The sequence below is a fragment of the Rhinichthys klamathensis genome, unplaced genomic scaffold (genome assembly GCF_029890125.1).
Source record: "Rhinichthys klamathensis goyatoka isolate OS25496 unplaced genomic scaffold, OSU_Roscu_1.1 h1tg000606l_1, whole genome shotgun sequence".
Lineage (NCBI taxonomy): Eukaryota > Metazoa > Chordata > Actinopteri > Cypriniformes > Leuciscidae > Rhinichthys > Rhinichthys klamathensis.
Genome location: NW_026607061.1, coordinates 68025 through 86154, shown reverse-complemented (window position 1 = coordinate 86154; position 18130 = coordinate 68025). Strand labels below are relative to the sequence as shown.

Below are 18130 nucleotides of genomic sequence, written 5' to 3'. Positions count from 1 at the left end.
TTACAATATGAATGTTTTTTGTATTTCTAATCAAATAAATGGCGGCTTGATGAGCATAAGAGACTTCTTTCAAAATTGTACCGGTGATGTATCATGTAGGCTATATTATAATTTCTATATGTTGCCAGAGTTACAAGTATTATTTAAACGTGTTAACCTAATGTAAACAGGGTTGGTTTACAAAACAAAATCATGTTTTTTTGTACGGTCTCCATATAAAAATGAACCAATAAACAAAAATGCAGCAAAGCTGTAAATTAAGAAAAATGATTAACTAGACCCATTGTACTTGACCAATTAGAGATAACCTCTGGGTCACTAAGCTCCGCCCACTTCAATCATCGTGCTCTATGTTGCTGCCCGCTTTCTAATTGGAGGACACATAAGGAAGGGGCGTATCCTTTCCGACATACTAGAACGTGATTGGTCCGTCATCAGGCGTCTGCAGGAACAGCAGAGATGGACGTACTGGTGAACCGCTCCGCTTCGGTTCTGCGTTCATTTCACTAACGGTTAACGTACAGAGTCATCAGCGCGTTTAAATAAAACGGTCGCAGTTCAAACCTGTCCATCATAGGATCTCTAGCCAGCAGAATGGCAGGTGCGGTGGGTGGCGGCAAGGGTTGTGTGACGCTCCGCGGCGCTCAGATCCGAGACTTGCTGGACTCGAAGCACAACGTGCTGTTCGACTGCGACGGCGTGATCTGGAACGGGGAAGCGGCCGTTACCGGGGCTCCGGAGGTGGTCAGTCTGCTCAAGCAGCGGGGAAAACGGGTGTTCTTCGTCACTAACAACTGCACCAGGCCGCGGGAGAACTACGTGCAGAAGTTTAGCCGCCTGGGCTTCACGGACATCGCGGAGGAGGAAATCTTCAGCTCGGCGTACTGCTCCGCCGCGTACCTGCGCGATGTGGCCCGGCTCCAGGGGAAGGTGTTCGTGATCGGCTGCGGCGGGGTGATGAAGGAGCTGCAGGACGCCGGGGTCCCGGTGCTGGAGGAGGATGAAGCCGCAGACCGGGAGCCGGGAACCAGCATCTACAACTGCCCTCTGGATCCGGATGTCAAGGCTGTGCTGGTCGGATATGACGAGAACTTCACCTTCATGAAGCTGGCCAAAGCCAGCTGTTACCTGATGAACTCTGAGTGCCTGTTCCTGGCCACCGACCCGGACCCCTGGCACCCGCTGAGAGGAGGCAGGATCACCCCGGGTGAGGCGTTGAGGAGGGATACCAAAGGATGTTCAGTGCAGCTCATATGAAGATTTATAAAAAAAATAGAAAAAGATTCAAATCATTCGTAGAACATGTTTCAGTGTAGTTCAGGTCACATTTCACCTCAAAAACATGTATGTATGTGTGTGTGTGTGTGTATATATATATATATATATATATATATATATATATATATATATATATATATATATATATATATTCATTTAGCAATATAAATTGAATGTATATTATACACACACATTATGTATATATAATTGGTAGCAGTATGTAGGCTATTCTAGCTCCTTAACTTTTTCACTTATGGTTTTTGAAATCTTGGTTCAAATAGACTACTTTCTCATACATTATATATATATATATATATATGAGAAAGTATTCTATTTGAACCAAGATTTTAAACACCTTTTTCACCAAAAGTCTCATTGCTTTAATGCAATTAAGAAATAGTATTAATAATAATAATAATGCTATTTTTTTTAAATCAGCATAAATTAAAGGCATAATTTAAATTATAATAGTTATAGGTGTAAATGTGCTTAATTGTAATTAAAATACACAATGCAAATCATCTCCAAGCAAAATATTGGGTTCTCACAGTCCTGTAAAAGCTTAAATATATGCAAAATAATATAAATCTGTTCTAAGGGTTACATCTGTTTATTAGAAAGACAGAATTGCATGAAACGAGTCCTTATTCAGTCATAACTACTGGAAAAATCATTGGAAAAACCAGGGAAATCTATTGGTCAGAAACTGTGGAAACCTGAAAATAACTTTCCTAGTTTTTCTTTCTTTTAAATGTGATGAAGCAACCTGTTGAGAACATGTCCGCATCTAGTGTGATTGAGCATGAACAGAGCTGTTGTTTAGGGTTTACATGCCTCTAGAAGTGTGTCATTGTGCTGGTGATTCAGTGATCTACAATAGCAGTGTGTGTGTGTGTGATGTGCCGGCAGGTTCCGGGAGTCTCACGGCGGCTCTGGAGACGGCCAGCAGCAGGAAGGCCACGGTCATCGGGAAGCCCAGCCGCTTCATGTACGAGTGCATCGCCAGTCAGTTTGACCTGGATCCGGATCGCTCGCTGATGGTCGGCGACCGCTTGGAGACGGATATTCTGTTCGGCAGCAACTGTGGGCTTTCCACCGTCCTCACGCTCACGGGCGTCTCCACGCTGGAGGAGGCGCACCGATACAGGGACAGCGAGGAGCCGGGGCAGAAGGACTGCGTGCCCGATTACGTGGTGGAGTCCGTGGCCGATTTCCTGGAGGCTCTGGAGGAGTAAAACACACACACACACACACACACACACCACGACTGTATCCGCAGTTTCAATCCCGATGCTGTTTCTCAACATGTGCGGTTAAGTGTCTCCACAGCCTGGTTAATAACAACATCACCACCATGAATAGTGTGTGTCATGAATGTGTTTGAGACGCCGGACGCTCACCTTAAATGTTCTGCTGAAGTGTGAGTAAATGATGACCGCGTTCTACTTAAATATACTATTTCAAAATATTTCTCCCATATTATTTTCTTTTAGTTTATTCTATTTTTTTTTATTTAAAGATGGTAATATTTAAGGGGATTGTATTTTATTTTTTGAAATAAATATTACCAAAAAAAAGAAAGAATATTTAAAATAAAAATAATGAAATGGAAATAAAATCCCCTTAAATATCATCAACTTTTTATAATAAAATGACACACACAAAAATAAATAATGAAATAAAAAAATAAAATCCCCTTAAATTATTACCTGAAGCCTAATAATATTTAAGAAGATTTTATTTTTTATTCGATTTGATTTTGTGTTATTTTATTATTTAATGGTTCCATAGAAGAAATAAACCCATACACTGCAGGTTTGGACTGGGAGCAAATTATGACTTCAGTATACTACTTTAAAAATAAGATACCCATAAATCTTTCCTTTCAAAATAAAACATCTTATTTATTTATTTTAGGTGGTGCTATTTTGTTTTTGAAAGGTAATAATAAATAAGGGGATTTTATTTTTTATGGGATTATTTTATTTAATATTTTCTTAATTTTATTTTATTATTGAAAGGTAATTGTATTTTCAGTTGGGGTGTGACGAGATCTCGCGATATTAAAGCGTGATGATATTTCTCGTGATAGCATGACGGAGTTGAGTTTGTGGGAAAACCTTTTACAGTGCTTACATTTATATCGTTCCGTCTTTTACTTCACATGATAATTCATACTCGGAAAGTAGAACTGAAGTGACATTCATTATAAGATGATTAGTTAACTAGAGCTGCGTGATGGAGTGAACATTCATATCCGTGCTGAGCCAGAGAGAGCCGTTGTCATGTCTTTTCAACCATAGAGTGTCATTATTTCTGAGTTACAAATATTCATATTGTCACAGAATTTTTAGTTTATAGTTCCGATATAAACACTGATGTATAGTAGCGATCCAAATAGAGCAGATCACCTTTTGAAAGTAACTTGGCGCTTTAAAGGCCATGGTGCAGGTTTTTTTTTTTTTTTTTTTTGCCAGTTTTCTAGTTGGTAATAAACATTTAAACAGTTATCCTTTGTATTTTATGTTGTAGGGGATTACAAAAAAGAAATATAATACGGAAAAGTCGGTGATGTGTTAGCATTTACCACTAGCCTAGCGAGGATTCTAATTTCTCCCACAATGCATTGCATGACGTCACATGAGGTACTCGCTGTTGGACAACAGACGAAAGCCCGCGAGTAGTAACTTAGCTAACGGTAGCTAGTGAAAGAGTGACAGTGTCAGATAAGTAAATATATCGAGATAGATAGATAGATATCATAAGCATAACATAGATAGATAGTGAGAGATAGCATAGCATAACAGCTTAGAGATAGAGAAGAGTAAGCTAGATAATAAGTAGACAAAATGGTTTATTACTGTGTTTGTGGCGGGTGCAAAAACTTTATCAAAACTGGACATGGGGTCCATTGTTTCCCCAAGGACAAAGGGAGCTTCCGAAGCTGGGTGCAATTTGTCAAGATTAGGCGAGCAGATTTTTCAGCTAAATTAGCTCTGTCGCCGCCTACTCGAGAATATGCAGCGCGCATTTCAAAGAGGAGGATTAATTTACCACGCAGGGGATGCCAAGATGGTCTCACTTAGTTTGAAGAGTGAGAGGATGGCTAAGTTACTTCCTACCGCCGTGCCGTCTGTGAATGCATTGCAAACCTCTCTGCTTGCCCTGTCCCGAGGTCGAGAGACACCGTCTGCCGCAAGCGAGATATTGCCACGGTAAGTTCATTCTAACGTTAATGTTTACAAGCTGCGTGTTAGCTAGCTCTGTGTGTATTTTGTATAGCTACCGTGTTCCCTTTGACACAGCCTCCACTACAAGCACGATCACTCTGACATTAGAAGAGCATTTTTCGTGATTCACGAATTTGAGCCAAAACAAAATTGCCCTGAAGTAAATGTCCATATCGTCATGAAAGCTTCATGGCTAGTGTTTGGATCAGTGGTGATGATCATCAAGCGGCTTTCGCAATCGTGTGTTTGCTTTTTGTGTTAGACTGCTACGGTTCTCTTTCACATTTGACCGTGACCGTGTCGTCAGGGCTGTAGTGGAGGCTAAACGCAGTTTACCCACCGCTGAAATTATGTCAGAAACAGTTTATCCACTTCTCACTTCAGAGTTTAGCTACCTCTCAGTAAATTCACTACCTCATAGAGTTTATGTAACTTTACCACATGTATTACCACTAGTATTGGTGTAAACATTTAATTGTAACATTCAAATCATCAAATATGTTCTGAATTTCTTTTATGTATTTTTTAAAACATTTAGTAGCGCATATCAGGGTCCACTGTACTGTAATCTCCCTGGCAATCTCGTAACATTCTGTTTACTGTTTATGTTTGCTATAATTCATATGCAGGACAATTTCATGTGTTTCCATTAGTGGCAATGATCTTTATACAGTATTATTATTATGTCTGCAGGTTATGCAACATCATTAATGAAGGCGCTTCGGGAAAGCTACACCAATTCACCTGCAGCTCTTCGAGAGGTTAGCGCCAGTTTGTCCTGATGCACTCGCCCCCATCGCCACATCCTTCAAACAGGTTCCTGAGGAGGCCGTCAGCCTCTACCTAGCCTGGCAGTCACGCTACAAGAACCTAATTTCACATTATTTTCTTTCCACAGACAAGTCCAATGATTTAGTTGTAAGTATTCATTTAGTGGTGGTTTCCTGCATTCTGCATGTTTTTTTTTTCTTTGTGTGCTGTTGCTTTGGTTTTACTTTAAACAAAATCATTACTTTTTTTCTTAGGCTATTGATTCCCGTGATCTTGCTTATAAATTCCGATTCAGCCATTAGCCTACCTTCGTGATCACGCAAAGAGTTCTGGAGAGGCGGTCCGTTCAGAATTACAACCAACATAAAATATAAGTGTGCATGTACAAATTTGCAGTAATGTTTGGTAAATATAAACTATATACACACACACACAATTCATTTATTTAAATGGGTTAGGGTTATGTGTGTATACATGCATAGGCGTACAAACATACATACATGCATATGCTATGCATATATATTATAAATAATATAATATATACTTCAGGTTACCAGAAGTTAGCGAACTTTAATGAAGAGTTGGTCATGTGAGCTATAGCTAGCTGCAAGTAACCCATTATCTTCCAATAAGCATTAACTAAAACTGGCTACATAAAATATACTGACTAGATTCACGAGAGGTCGGCTAATGTGTGTAAAAGTAAAAAAAATACAGTAATTTCATTATTTTACCAGCGAGCGTACTTCGGAAGCACTGAAAATGAATGGGGTTCAATGCTGGAACTATCAGTGTTTGGAACTATTGGCCGCTCCACGACACGCTTTACTTGCGCATTTTTAAGTTCCTATGGCGGTCTATGGGAGTGTCGCAACTCTCTCTCTCTATGGCTCTGGACCACACTATTGCAGGCAAAAGAAACAATGTGCAAACGTTTCAGGTCTAGCCCTACATCAGTGGGCTTTTTTTTATATAGATTTGTTTACTTGCAACCTGTGTCTTTGTTCAGTAATCTTTGTCCTTGTTCAGTAAATGTTTAGTAACCATTACAAGCAATGCCAATAAACTGTTTTTTTTTTCTTATAGAAATTCATGTGTTCTGTGTACTTTATAACATTTTGAGGGCAAATTGGGCGATCACAACAGAATAAGCAATTATTATTTTTATATATTTTCATCCAAACGAGGCGATTGAAAGCCCTGATAGGTCTGGTCACGACTTTGGAATTGTTGTCTGATGGTTGAAACCACACGAGAGGCTTCTTATACTCCTGCCTAAAACTCCAAGCCCAGGCCGGCGTATAGCCTGCCTGTACGCAGTGTACCGGTATTGCCTAGGGATAAGTAGGAAAGATTCTTAAGTTTTAAACTCTGTAAGTAGGTTGGAAACGTCTCTGATGCATGTTTATTGTGTATGCAACACATCTCCTGTCACCTATAGCTGTTGTTCAAAGGACTCAGTGTAAAAAATAAAAAGATAAAGTAAACATAAACCATGAACATACTCGTGCGTGCTGGCTTGAAGGGGAGCATTATCCTGCATGAAGTGTGAGTATGCTATGTGTAGCACAATTGGATTCAGGCATTATGCCTCATATCCAGGATGCTGCGTTAGGCACGTTACAACTGCTGGCCGCGGGGTGAGGTCCTCGACCAGCGACCAAAACGCGCTCACCTCCCTACAACACAAGCTCTCCACCACAGTTTCCATGGGACGACACCGCCCGCAACTCACTCCCTCTCCCGGTAAGCCTGACGGTGTCATTGACAGTCACGAGGAAAACTAGTTAGCATTATCAACAATAATCACACTGACTGAAGACATGACCAGCCTACTTGTCGTCAGCTACGTTTGCAAACAACATTTTCACTGGAGATAGAGGTGAAAGCAGGACACTCGGCCTGGCAAACAGATACTCAAATTATACTCGAAATTTACTCAATGATGCCTTATTAATTTCAGTATATTTAAAGTAGCCTATGCCTCCTCTGTAGAAAATGGTTATATTACAAGACACAAATTCAGATAGCCTTCTCAGAGCCTGTTTTATTAAAGGTTTGAATGAATGAAATGTCTATTGTATTAGAAAAATAAATATATAATTATTACAGGTTTGAATGAATGAAATAATGTCTCTTCTGTATTAGAAAAATAAATATATAAATAAGAAATAACTAAAAGAAATACCTCCAAATTTAACAAAAATAGCTCTCACAAGCTTACAAAAACAAACTAACAAAATGTATCTTTAGTCTTCCTCTTTATCCTGTTTTTCTTCCTCATTCTCCTTGTTTGCCCATCTATGTTTTGCTTTAGAGCTGATCTTTCCCAGAAGTTTTGAAAACCAGGACATTTTCATAATTAAAAAAAAAAACCCAGCCAGGACAGGACGTGAAAACAGGACTGTTGGTCACCCTAACCTAGTCTAAAGTCTAGGTCTAGCGCGTACATTCAGATGCTATTTTAAGCGCGCATGCTTGGCCATAATACAGAATGAACAACGCGCATACACTGTAGATGATTCTCTCATCTACACAGATGCATTTTACTTTTTGCAAATGATACATTATTATAAGGAAAACTATTTAAACACGAGTGAAATCATTGTTGTGTTCATGACGATAGGAAAAATAGGCATAAAGCGTACACATTTACCCAAATTATTATGTGCATGTTTAACCGAAGCTAATTTGGGTGGGTTTGTCCCATCCCCGGCCCAATGTCACTTCTCTTTATTTTACGGCCCTGACGAGAACATCGATCTCCTCGGCTGTGAACCATCAGAACTGTAACTAAACCAAGCGCGCCGCTGCCTGCGTCTACCTCATGTGACGTCATCGCCGAGTCGCGTAAAAAAATAACCGTTACTAACCAAAAACGTCAAAAACTGGACTTTAACACAATTTTGGAGACATTTCTAACTTTATATACATATCTTAACTGCTTTATGTACCCATTAATCGATAGTAGTGTTTAACCTGCACCATGGCCTTTAAATAACTATGATTACATCGTTACGCCAGTAGGTGGCGACACGTGACTGTTATAAAATGTATTTGTCTTTGAATCATTCATTCAAAAGATTCATCCAAAAACATTGATTCATCCAGTAATGAAACAAGTTAATTATTTATGAGTGAGTCATTGAATCATTCATTTATATTTTTTATTATTATTCAGATTAATTAAACATTTTAAATCGACCACAGCAATCTAGTAAATCACATGTTATTTTGGTTAAGGTGTCTATCAGAATCACGATCTCTGTTTGAAATCACAAAATTGTTCTAGTGGTTTCAAACTTGTTCAAAAAGCTCTAGTTAAAACATTTCAAAATGCACTTGCATTGTTTTACATTTTGTGACTTTCAGTCAAATAATAGACTAATTTTCTCATCATATTTTTCGTCATTGAAGGTTTCTTTAAAATAATGTTAAAATATCATCTCGTTCTCGTGAGCCAAGTGCATCGTCACACCCCTAATTTTAAGGGATTTTATTTTTTATTTCTTTATTGTATTGAAAGTAATACATTTTATATTATGCAGGAGTGTTATCAGACTAATTAGTGTATATATAGAGAACAAATAAAATGAAAGATCAGAAAGTGTCATTTGTGTTTGAATAAGCAGCGTGTGTGTTTTAATGATCAACTCTGTTTTGGACGATTGCACCTGACGCTCGCCTGGGCAATATCTTTCCAAATTTTGACAACAATATACATCTCGATATTTTGTCATTGGCTTCAGAATGATTAAAATTGGTGTTTAAAAAAAAAAAAAAAAAAAAAAAAAAAATATATATATATATATATATATATATATATATTTGGATAGCTGTTTCAAAGCCCATTAAAAATGTTCAGTGCAAAAAACAGACTGACCACCTACTTCATTTTATTAATCTTAATTTTCAACAAAATTCGATACTCACAATGTTCTGTGATTATCATGAAAATATGGCTAATATTCGATATATCGACCAGCCCTATTTCTGCTTCAGTCACTTAATTTTCAAAAAATAAGGTTCATACCCAACAACCGGTCAGAAGACAATCGAGTAACTCTCCTTGATGCTAACATTGGTTTCTCTTCACCATCTCATGATGAAGTAAACCGCACTGGTCATTAGTTATGTCTAGTTAGAAAGCACTGTGCCAATCTTAGTAACGGGAAGGTTTTATAGTTGAGGTTAACCAGTGCAAAGGCTAATTCAGTTTTATGTGCCAACTTGTATGTGTATTTATTTATAATCATATTTATTTGATTTAATTAGTGTTGTGTTTGACTGCGATAAGAAATGTTTTCTTGACTACTTCTCACTTGTTTGTTGATTGGGTTTCAACTGCCTTTATTAACAAAAGTGACCTTTTTTTACCAAAGTAGTTGGTGTGTTTGAGAGCTGTGTGTTATTTTGACGGTCAGTGGTTCTGCTTCATGTAAAGCTCAAAGCGCAGCGTCTATAACACGTCTGTATGAAATATAGAAAAAAACATCTGCAAAAGTAATGTGCCAAAATAATCCATATAAACCCACTGAATGTGAAATACATATGTAGTGAGCTGAAAACATGTGATCTAAAAAGGCTTATCTTGCTTTATATTTAGTCAACTGTTTGTTAAAACCTGGACCACATTTTATGAAAACTTGGATCCTGAGTGATTTATCGTCATTGTTCATTGTCTTTAGACTCTGTGTCCATAAAAACTTCTGATTCTGGATAGTAATTATAATGAAGGGGAAGCCAAACGTCTGTAAACGCATCTGACGTAAACTGTGAAATGGTTTGACATTGATTTAATGCGCTCTGTGTGGTGTGAATCAACTTTTTTTTTTAGAAATAAAAATATGCCTTGTATCTCGTGTCGTCATTATTGTCTGCTCAAGTGTGAACACTTTGATTACTGTAGAAAGTATTCTAGATTAAATTTACAGGGAAACGCTTTACAATAAGGTTTCATAAGTTAACATGAATTAACAATGAATGAAAAAATACTTGTAAACCGTTTATAAAATTTTAGTTAAAGGTATCTTTAGGTCCTCTAGCGGTTAAAAAACAAAACCATGCATTATGCGGAAGAACTTTGTTTTGTGCTTCGGCTTTGCGTGACTATGCGGATGAATATGTTTTTTTCTCATAACTAAAAAAAGAGATATTCCTACTGCTCATAAAAACATTAATTACTAGGCTTAAGAGATATAACCAGTTTAAATGGAAATGACCTCAAGTTGACTAGCTGAAGACGTTACTGTATTCCTTAAATAATTTCCAGCACAGCGCTACAACAACCATAATGATCTTCACAATAGATGCTTTACAATGAACGCTGTTAGAGAGCTCTACATGTGGCAATTTATATCTTCAGTAAAATACCGTACTCACCTGTTGAGTAATAGAAACCTATGGCATTCCCACACCACACGGGCGTCGACGTAGCCGGAGCGACGCGCAGTCGCGCACGGGTCGGCGAGTGACGTATGTCTACGCAATTTCCCGCGAAAACCATCCCGCCCGGTCTAAAATATAAACGCTTATTATAGTGAATCAGGGTACGACAAAAACACGTTTTGGAACGAGGTTTGATGATGTATTGACTCAAGATTTAAATGTTTTTAATTTTGAACATACATAGTGTAGGCTACCTTTAATGTAAATTGTAACATTTGCTAATACATCAAAAGTTCCATCAGTTAATATTATTTAATTGACCTGAGCGAATATTTTATAAACAGCTCTATTTGTTATTAACTAACATTAACAAAGATGAATGAATGAATAGTGTAAAAAAGTATTGCTCAGTGTTATATAATATTTGTTAATGTATTAGTAATATTAATGGGAAAGTTTGTAAAGTTACCACTTTATGCTATATGTATTTCAGTAACAGTAAAACCTTCAGAAAGATTGTTAACAGTAGTGAATAAAAACGGATGGAAATATAATTCTCATGGCATTAATAAGAAATAACACTTAAATAAATTTAAGAAAGTATACATGATGTCGCCTTAATGTTTTTTGAAATGATATACTAATAATGTCTGTAAACATTAGTTAATGTACTGTGAACTAACAAGAATAAACTACCAGTAATTTTATTTTGTTGTTGTTAATCTAACAAAGATTAAGAAATGCTGTAAAATATATTGCTCATTGTTAACTTATGTATATATATAGTTTGTAAATATCTTAATATATGTCTTTACTCAGAAGACTGATGTTTTTTTATTATAGACCCTTGTTTAAATAGAAAATATCCAAAGTACCTTCATCAATCACACGAACAGCCCTTTATTTGAACCATAACTCAAGACGTGCTGTTGATATGCTTTTAAAACTTTTTACCATTAAGTAAAAATGGATAATGAGCCTTTCTCAAACTAATGTGCCATTACAAACATAATATATATACAACTTAATACAGAGTATATTTTAAAGCATGAGAAATATATAAAAAAACATCTTTATTTTGTTGTAAGAAAGCAGTTATAAAGCATTCAACAAAATGGGTTCAAGACTAGTAACTACATATGCAAGGTAACCTAGTTCATCAAGCTAATGTAGAAAAACATGCAAACAGAAGAAAGGGTTGCACATTATTTTAAGGATGTTGTTACAGTATAATTACACAAATAAGTACTTCGTAGTAATTGTTAACTACATGTATGGTTAGATACTTAATTATGCATAATTTACTGTTATTACTATAGTAAGTACATGTAACATGTGTAACTATGTCACCTTATAATAAAGTGTTACAGAAGAAAGTAAAGGATCTTTACACATGTTTATGATGCATTATATCCTCTGATCCCATTCAAACAGCAGAACCGTATTTAAGACCGTTCCTCGGTTTTGACAGTATCATTTTCAGAAGTCTCTCCAGCTTGGGTGTTGCACAGTATCTCTTGTCTTTGACATGCAATCTGAAACGGGAGGTTTATGATTGACACATGGGCTATTCTCTGCTTTAATGATCCTTCTCAGAAATTCATAATTCAGAAGACATGAAATATAAATAACTCACACGAGGGCATCAATCGTACACACTCCTTGGCCCGTCTGGACGTCGTATTTCGTGACCTTCAGCAGAACTTCAAGAGGAAACTTTTTAGTCGTTTCAACACAACATTTGGGTGTGGCGCCTGGAAATCAAAACCAAATCCACCACTAACACTGATAAATGCAATAAGACATGAATGCATCGATTCTATATGCTGCATATTTCAGAGGTATTAATGGCAATTGTTTTAAAGACTAAAAGATTAATTCCTGCAGTGTAAAAAAAAGAACATACAAATAAATATATATATATATATATACACATTACACACACAGGTTTTGTATACGGTATATATATATATATAAATTATATTTATTCCCCTTATTGTCTTTTATCTTGAATATATATATATATATATAATATATATATATATATATATATATATATATACAAAACCTGTGTGTGTGGTGTACGGTATATATATATATATGAAAAAAATACAAATATATATACACACACAGGTTTTATACACACACACACAAAATATAAAAATATATATTAAAAATTGTAGACACAGATAGATATACACACATTTATGGATGGATAGATTTATATATATATATATATATATATATACAAATAAATAATATGTATTCCCCTTATTGTGTTTTATCTTGAATATATATATATATATATATATATATGTGTAATATATATATATATATATATATATGAAAAAAATACAAATATATATATATACACATACACAGGTTTTATATATATACACACACACAAAAAATAAAAAATATATATTAAAAATTGTAGACACATATAGACACATAGATATACACACATTTATAGATGGATAGATTTATTTATATATATATATATAAAAATTGTATTTATTCCCATTATTGTGTTTTATCTTGAATATATATATATATATAAATAAATCTATCCATCCATAAATGTGTGTATATCTATGTGTCTATATGTGTCTACAATTTTTAATATATATTTTTTATTTTGTGTGTGTATATATATATATATATATATATATATATATACACTACCGTTCAAAAGTTTGGGGTCAGTGAGAATTTTATTTTTATTTGTTGGAGGAAAGAAATCAATACTTTTATTTATCAAGGACAGTAAAGACATTTATAATGTTACAAAAGATTCTATTTCAAACAAATGCTGTTCTTTTGAACTTCCTATTCATCAAAGAATCCTAAAAAAATAAAAACTGTACAACTGACAGACCAACAACTGTTTCAACATTGATAATAATAATAAATGTTTCTTGAGCATCAAATCCTCATATTATACTGATTTGTGAAGGATCATTTGACACTGAAGACACTGACACTGGTGATGCTGAAAATTCAGCTTTGATCACAGGAATAAATGACACTTTACTATATATTCACACAGAAAACAGCTGATTTACACTGGAATAATATTTAATACTATAACTGATTTTTGTTGTATTTTTAATCAAATAAGCGCAGCCATGGTTAGCAGAAGAGAATTCTTTTAAAAGTATTTAAAATCGTACCGACCCCAAACTTTTGAACGGTAGTGTATATATAAAACCTGTGTATATATATATTTGTATTTTTTTCATATATATATATATATATATATATATATATATATATATATTTTACACACACACTCACACACAAAATATAAAAATATATATTCAAAAATTGTAATGCAAAACTATCTATCCTTAATCTTAATCTGAAGCAAATGAATGTGATTTGCAGTAACCCTAATGAATGTGAACATGAATGTGATTTGCAGTAACCCTAAGTATTACCTTGAGCGGCGCTGAAGGTGATGGACAGTAAAATCGCGAGCACTACGAGATCCATCGGAAGATCGGTGAGATTCCCTGTAAATCCTGCGAGATCTGAGACTCTGATCACTCTTATATGTGCTGTTAAAGCTCCACCTATTACGAGATGACGATCGGCATATTCATCAGCGTGTGTGACAGACAATTAACACTTCACCTTTCTGCTACATTCAGCCTCAAGCGTTTAGAGATTTTCATTCATGCGTTCAAAAACAGAGACCTGTAGTGTATGAAACAATCATTTATTCAATCACCTAAAAACAGCATAATTTACATTAAATAAAATTACAACCAATAATAAGAATTAAGTTAAAATTGCTTTAAATCAATGTAGTTTTCACCGTAACTACATTAAAATTTTACATTTACATAAACCTAAAAAAAATTGGATAGCAGCATCAAGAACATCTGTCGTTTCATTCTCCACAGTTTCATGCATCTGAAAGACAGAAAGAGACGAGAAATGCATTTGATCAAATAAATGAATTCACTCAAAACTGCATTCTAAACTGTTTTTATAATGAGGAGTTTGGGCTTTCAAACTGCAAAAGTGAGGAAAAACGCACCACTAAATTAGATTTTTGTGAAATATTTTAGCATATAATAAACTAAAAATGATCTTTATCCACTCGCACAGCATCATATGAAGTTGCATTCAGTTTGAGTGCATTTACGGTCACTACACTGGAGGGCACTTGAGATGCTTTGGATCTTCTTTTGTGTTTCAAGGAAGTCATATGGGTTGTTCACGGATTAAAGACATTGAAAAGGGTAAAGAAAAGAAACATAGAAAGATTGATTCAGGACTCACCCGTCCTCTTCCATGAGCTCAAGGGTTTGCCAGAGGGCACTTGGATCTGTTCTTGGCTCTGCTGGAAGTGCTGGGAAAGACATGGGATTTGAAACAACATGTAAAGAGATTACATCACAGCCGGGTGAAATTCCAGTCTAGTGAGTTCACTTTGGGTAAATCATGCAAGTTCAATGTACTTTTGTTTAAACAAAACAAACACACATCAAAATGTCAATCCACAGGCTCTTCACCTCACACTATCAAGGTGGCATTTTCCCTACGGCACAGAAATGAGGCTTTTCTGGCATCTTTTCTAACAGTTCGTTACACAATCGCGTTGAAATATTGTGTGATTTTGTTTGAAAAACAGGATCTAAATTAGGGACCAATAGAGAAACTAAAATAACAAAGAAATATTATACAGATCAGGGTTATTATCGTATAAATATTATATATTTTATATATCAAAAACTTGTTACTTGAAATAAAATATATACGTTAACTGAAATAAAATACAGGTAGAACAATACAGCTAGTCTTAGTTTTATTTAACTTGAAGTGCTAAAATAACTTAAAACTAAAAAAAAGTAAAAATTAACAAAACTATGTAGACAGTTCAAAACTAAACTAATTAAATTAAAGTGAAAACAGAAAAATAGAGTCTAATTCAAAATATATAAAAAATATAATAGTATATCAATGGTACTAAATAACCTAGTTTGTTTAATAAATTATTAAACAAACAAAAAAAATTATAATTTTGCATTTAATCATTATACTATGTAAATAAAATAAATAAATAAATAGTATATACTCATTCTATTTATAAGTTTAAACAGTATATATATATATTTTTTTTTCTTCTTTTTTTTTCTTCCTTTTACATTCTATTTATTTCCTTCCCCAGTTTTATATATATATCTGAAAAGTCTGTCAAATAGCAGGTTCCCATTGTGACAACTTACCCCACATAGTGAGACAACATGCCCTGGGGGTGTTGCCCATAAAGGTGCAAATGTTATAATAGCTTGATTTAATTTTCCCCCTAGTCTAAGCTTGATGTTTATGTGTATACAAACTGAATAATATTATTCAATAATAAATATTCACTGGAGTAAAAAGTGTGCCGGTCTATATATCTTCAATATGTTTTGTGTGTTTGTACCTGTTGGATCTGCTGGATCTCCCTCATGGCCAGTCGTATGGACGGGTAGAGTCGAGGGAACGGCCTGCTCTCGAGGTTGGGATCGTCGTCCTTGTGCTCCGTCTGTGCGGCCTCGACCCGTCTGCGCCGGTCAGATATGCGCTTGAGCACCGGGGGTTTGTGCGACTCAACGTTTGAGTTTCCTCCCGGCGGCAGGAAGAGTCTCTGCATCTGTACATGCACTTTATTTGAACACGTGTCCATGTCCTCAGCATGAAACGCAGCGCTGCTCTCCGATGATGATGATGTAAAAGCTTTGAGCTCCTCATAGTCCGGCTCCCGATCACACATCTGTAGACACACACACACACCACACTCCATCTTTATATCAGACAAAAGGGCAGTGAAAGCCCTTCCACGAGTGAAGCACACCCACCTGACCACAGGGCACCGTGAGCAGCTCCATGAAGGGCTTGATGCCCACCTGACTGTGGTACTGGACCAGGTCTGTGAGGGAGGAATGAGCCCGGTCCTCCCCGAGAATCACATACTTCCCATTGTTCTGCATCTCCACCATGTAGTGACGGCAGCGGTCGGCACCCCTGTTATAGAGAACCAGTACCAGAAACATGTTTCAAATAAATCAATAAAATTAGCAACAATAATTAATTAAACAAACAACAACAACAATAATATAAAATAAAATTTTGCATATTAGTTTTTGCACATTATAATAAATTATCATTGTTATTATTAATTTATACTATTTATTTATATGTATTCATATGTGTTCATTATTATTATATAATTACACTTTTAAAATATTTGATGATAAAGTATAATCATCAATATTTTTCTATATTTTATTTATTGTTACTATTTTTATATAAATAAATTTCACTATTTATAATAATATTACTAATAATAATAATAAAAAAAGTAAATATACATAAAATGTGTTTTATATAGACAAATAAAATATTTGTATTGTCACGTTAGTTTTGAGTTTTGGTTCATGTTTATGTTTTCATGTCTTTTATTTTGTAGTTTTCATAGTCATGGGCTGAATCCAAAATCTCCCCCTATACCCTAAAATAGGGCATTATTTGAGAGGACAGCCATTTGTAGTGGTGTCCGAAACCATAGTGGACGTTACTGAGTGCACTCATTCAATCCCATATTGCACTGCAATAACAACGGCTGTCCGAATTCACTCACTTATTTTCATTCACTCCTTCAAGTCAACTGTATTAATGGGGAATTACTGCCTAAATCTAGTTATTTTAGTCGATAAAGTTTTAAATATGGATATTTTTCTTACACAAACAGATCACTTCGCTTCAGAAGGCCTTTACTAACCCCCCGGAGCCGTGTGGAGCACTTTTATCATGGATGGATGCACTATGATGTATTCGTCTGAAAGAAGAATGTCATATACACCTAGGATGGCTTGTGGGTGAGTAAATCATGGGCTATTTTTCATTTATGGGTGAACTATCCCTTTAACGACGGGAAAAATGGTCGGCGCACAGGACATGGTCTAAAAAGGTTGTCTATATTCTCTTAATGAGTAATTGATTGTTTTTTTTGCATGTTACGCCCAAAACACACCCGAGTGTAATTTCCCAATTTTTACCATATCTTTATGAACAGAATAATAATCTTTTACATTGTAATCCTTCCATTTTTAATATTTGCCCTGTGTGTGTAATAAGCAGAGGGTACACGCGTTGTGGATCCGCCTATAGGCTCATTTTACTAATGCGCGCTTTAAATAACAAAAAGGTTTTCAGTTGGTCAATGGCGCAGTCTATTTCAGTTGCCACAAAATAGCAACGCGCCAACAATGCGCCTGAACACACCTCGTTTTGACCAGCACGCCTATGGGCGCAAATGCATTTGCTATTTAAACAACGTGGTGCAGGACGTGAAAATGATAACTGCGTCAGGCTGAAACTAGCAAAACATACTTGCGCCTGGCGCTGCATTGCACGGGGTGTATGATAGGGCCCTAAGTTTATGGTCTTCTCTTTCTCTCTCTATATAT

The 18130-nt window shown here is 35.5% G+C and overlaps 3 protein-coding genes across 3 annotated transcripts in view; 1 reads left to right on the top strand and 2 right to left on the bottom strand.

The window, feature by feature from the left end:
• Window positions 1–425: 425 nt before the first annotated feature.
• On the top strand, window positions 426–2786 carry pdxp (pyridoxal (pyridoxine, vitamin B6) phosphatase). Its single transcript, XM_056240707.1, has 2 exons — window positions 426–1207; window positions 2188–2786. Exons 1-2 carry the CDS (start codon window positions 595–597, stop codon window positions 2511–2513), a joined length of 939 nt encoding a protein of 312 aa, XP_056096682.1. The 5' UTR covers window positions 426–594; the 3' UTR covers window positions 2514–2786.
• An 8937-nt stretch (window positions 2787–11723) lies between these two features.
• On the bottom strand, window positions 11724–14215 carry ccl27b (chemokine (C-C motif) ligand 27b). Its single transcript, XM_056240702.1, has 3 exons — window positions 14108–14215; window positions 12304–12421; window positions 11724–12202 (listed from the first exon to the last, which is right to left on the bottom strand). The coding sequence occupies exons 1-3, from the start codon at window positions 14160–14162 to the stop codon at window positions 12094–12096; spliced, it is 282 nt and encodes a 93-aa protein (XP_056096677.1). The 5' UTR covers window positions 14163–14215; the 3' UTR covers window positions 11724–12093.
• A 157-nt stretch (window positions 14216–14372) lies between these two features.
• LOC130075888 (myosin-IIIb) overlaps window positions 14373–18130 on the bottom strand; it is a 53128-nt gene continuing 49370 nt past the window's right edge. Inside the window, exons 27-30 of the mRNA XM_056240701.1 lie at window positions 16520–16685; window positions 16105–16434; window positions 14958–15027; window positions 14373–14585 (exon numbers count right to left, since the gene is read on the bottom strand). Coding sequence (XP_056096676.1) covers window positions 14578–14585; window positions 14958–15027; window positions 16105–16434; window positions 16520–16685 — 574 coding nt within the window. The 3' untranslated portion in view covers window positions 14373–14577. The remainder of the gene's footprint in view (window positions 14586–14957; window positions 15028–16104; window positions 16435–16519; window positions 16686–18130) is intronic.

Excerpts from the sequence above, each read along its gene's own strand:
- pdxp (XM_056240707.1), top strand. The coding sequence starts at position 595 with ATGGCAGGTGCGGTGGGTGGCGGCAAGGGTTGTGTGACGCTCCGCGGC. Across the intron at positions 1,208-2,187 it reads AGGAGGCAGGATCACCCCGG|GTTCCGGGAGTCTCACGGCG; the intron begins GTGAGGCGTTGA and ends ATGTGCCGGCAG.
- ccl27b (XM_056240702.1), bottom strand. The coding sequence starts at position 14,162 with ATGGATCTCGTAGTGCTCGCGATTTTACTGTCCATCACCTTCAGCGCC. Across the intron at positions 12,422-14,107 it reads CACCTTCAGCGCCGCTCAAG|GCGCCACACCCAAATGTTGT; the intron begins GTAATACTTAGG and ends TTTGATTTCCAG. Across the intron at positions 12,203-12,303 it reads TGTACGATTGATGCCCTCGT|ATTGCATGTCAAAGACAAGA; the intron begins GTGAGTTATTTA and ends CTCCCGTTTCAG.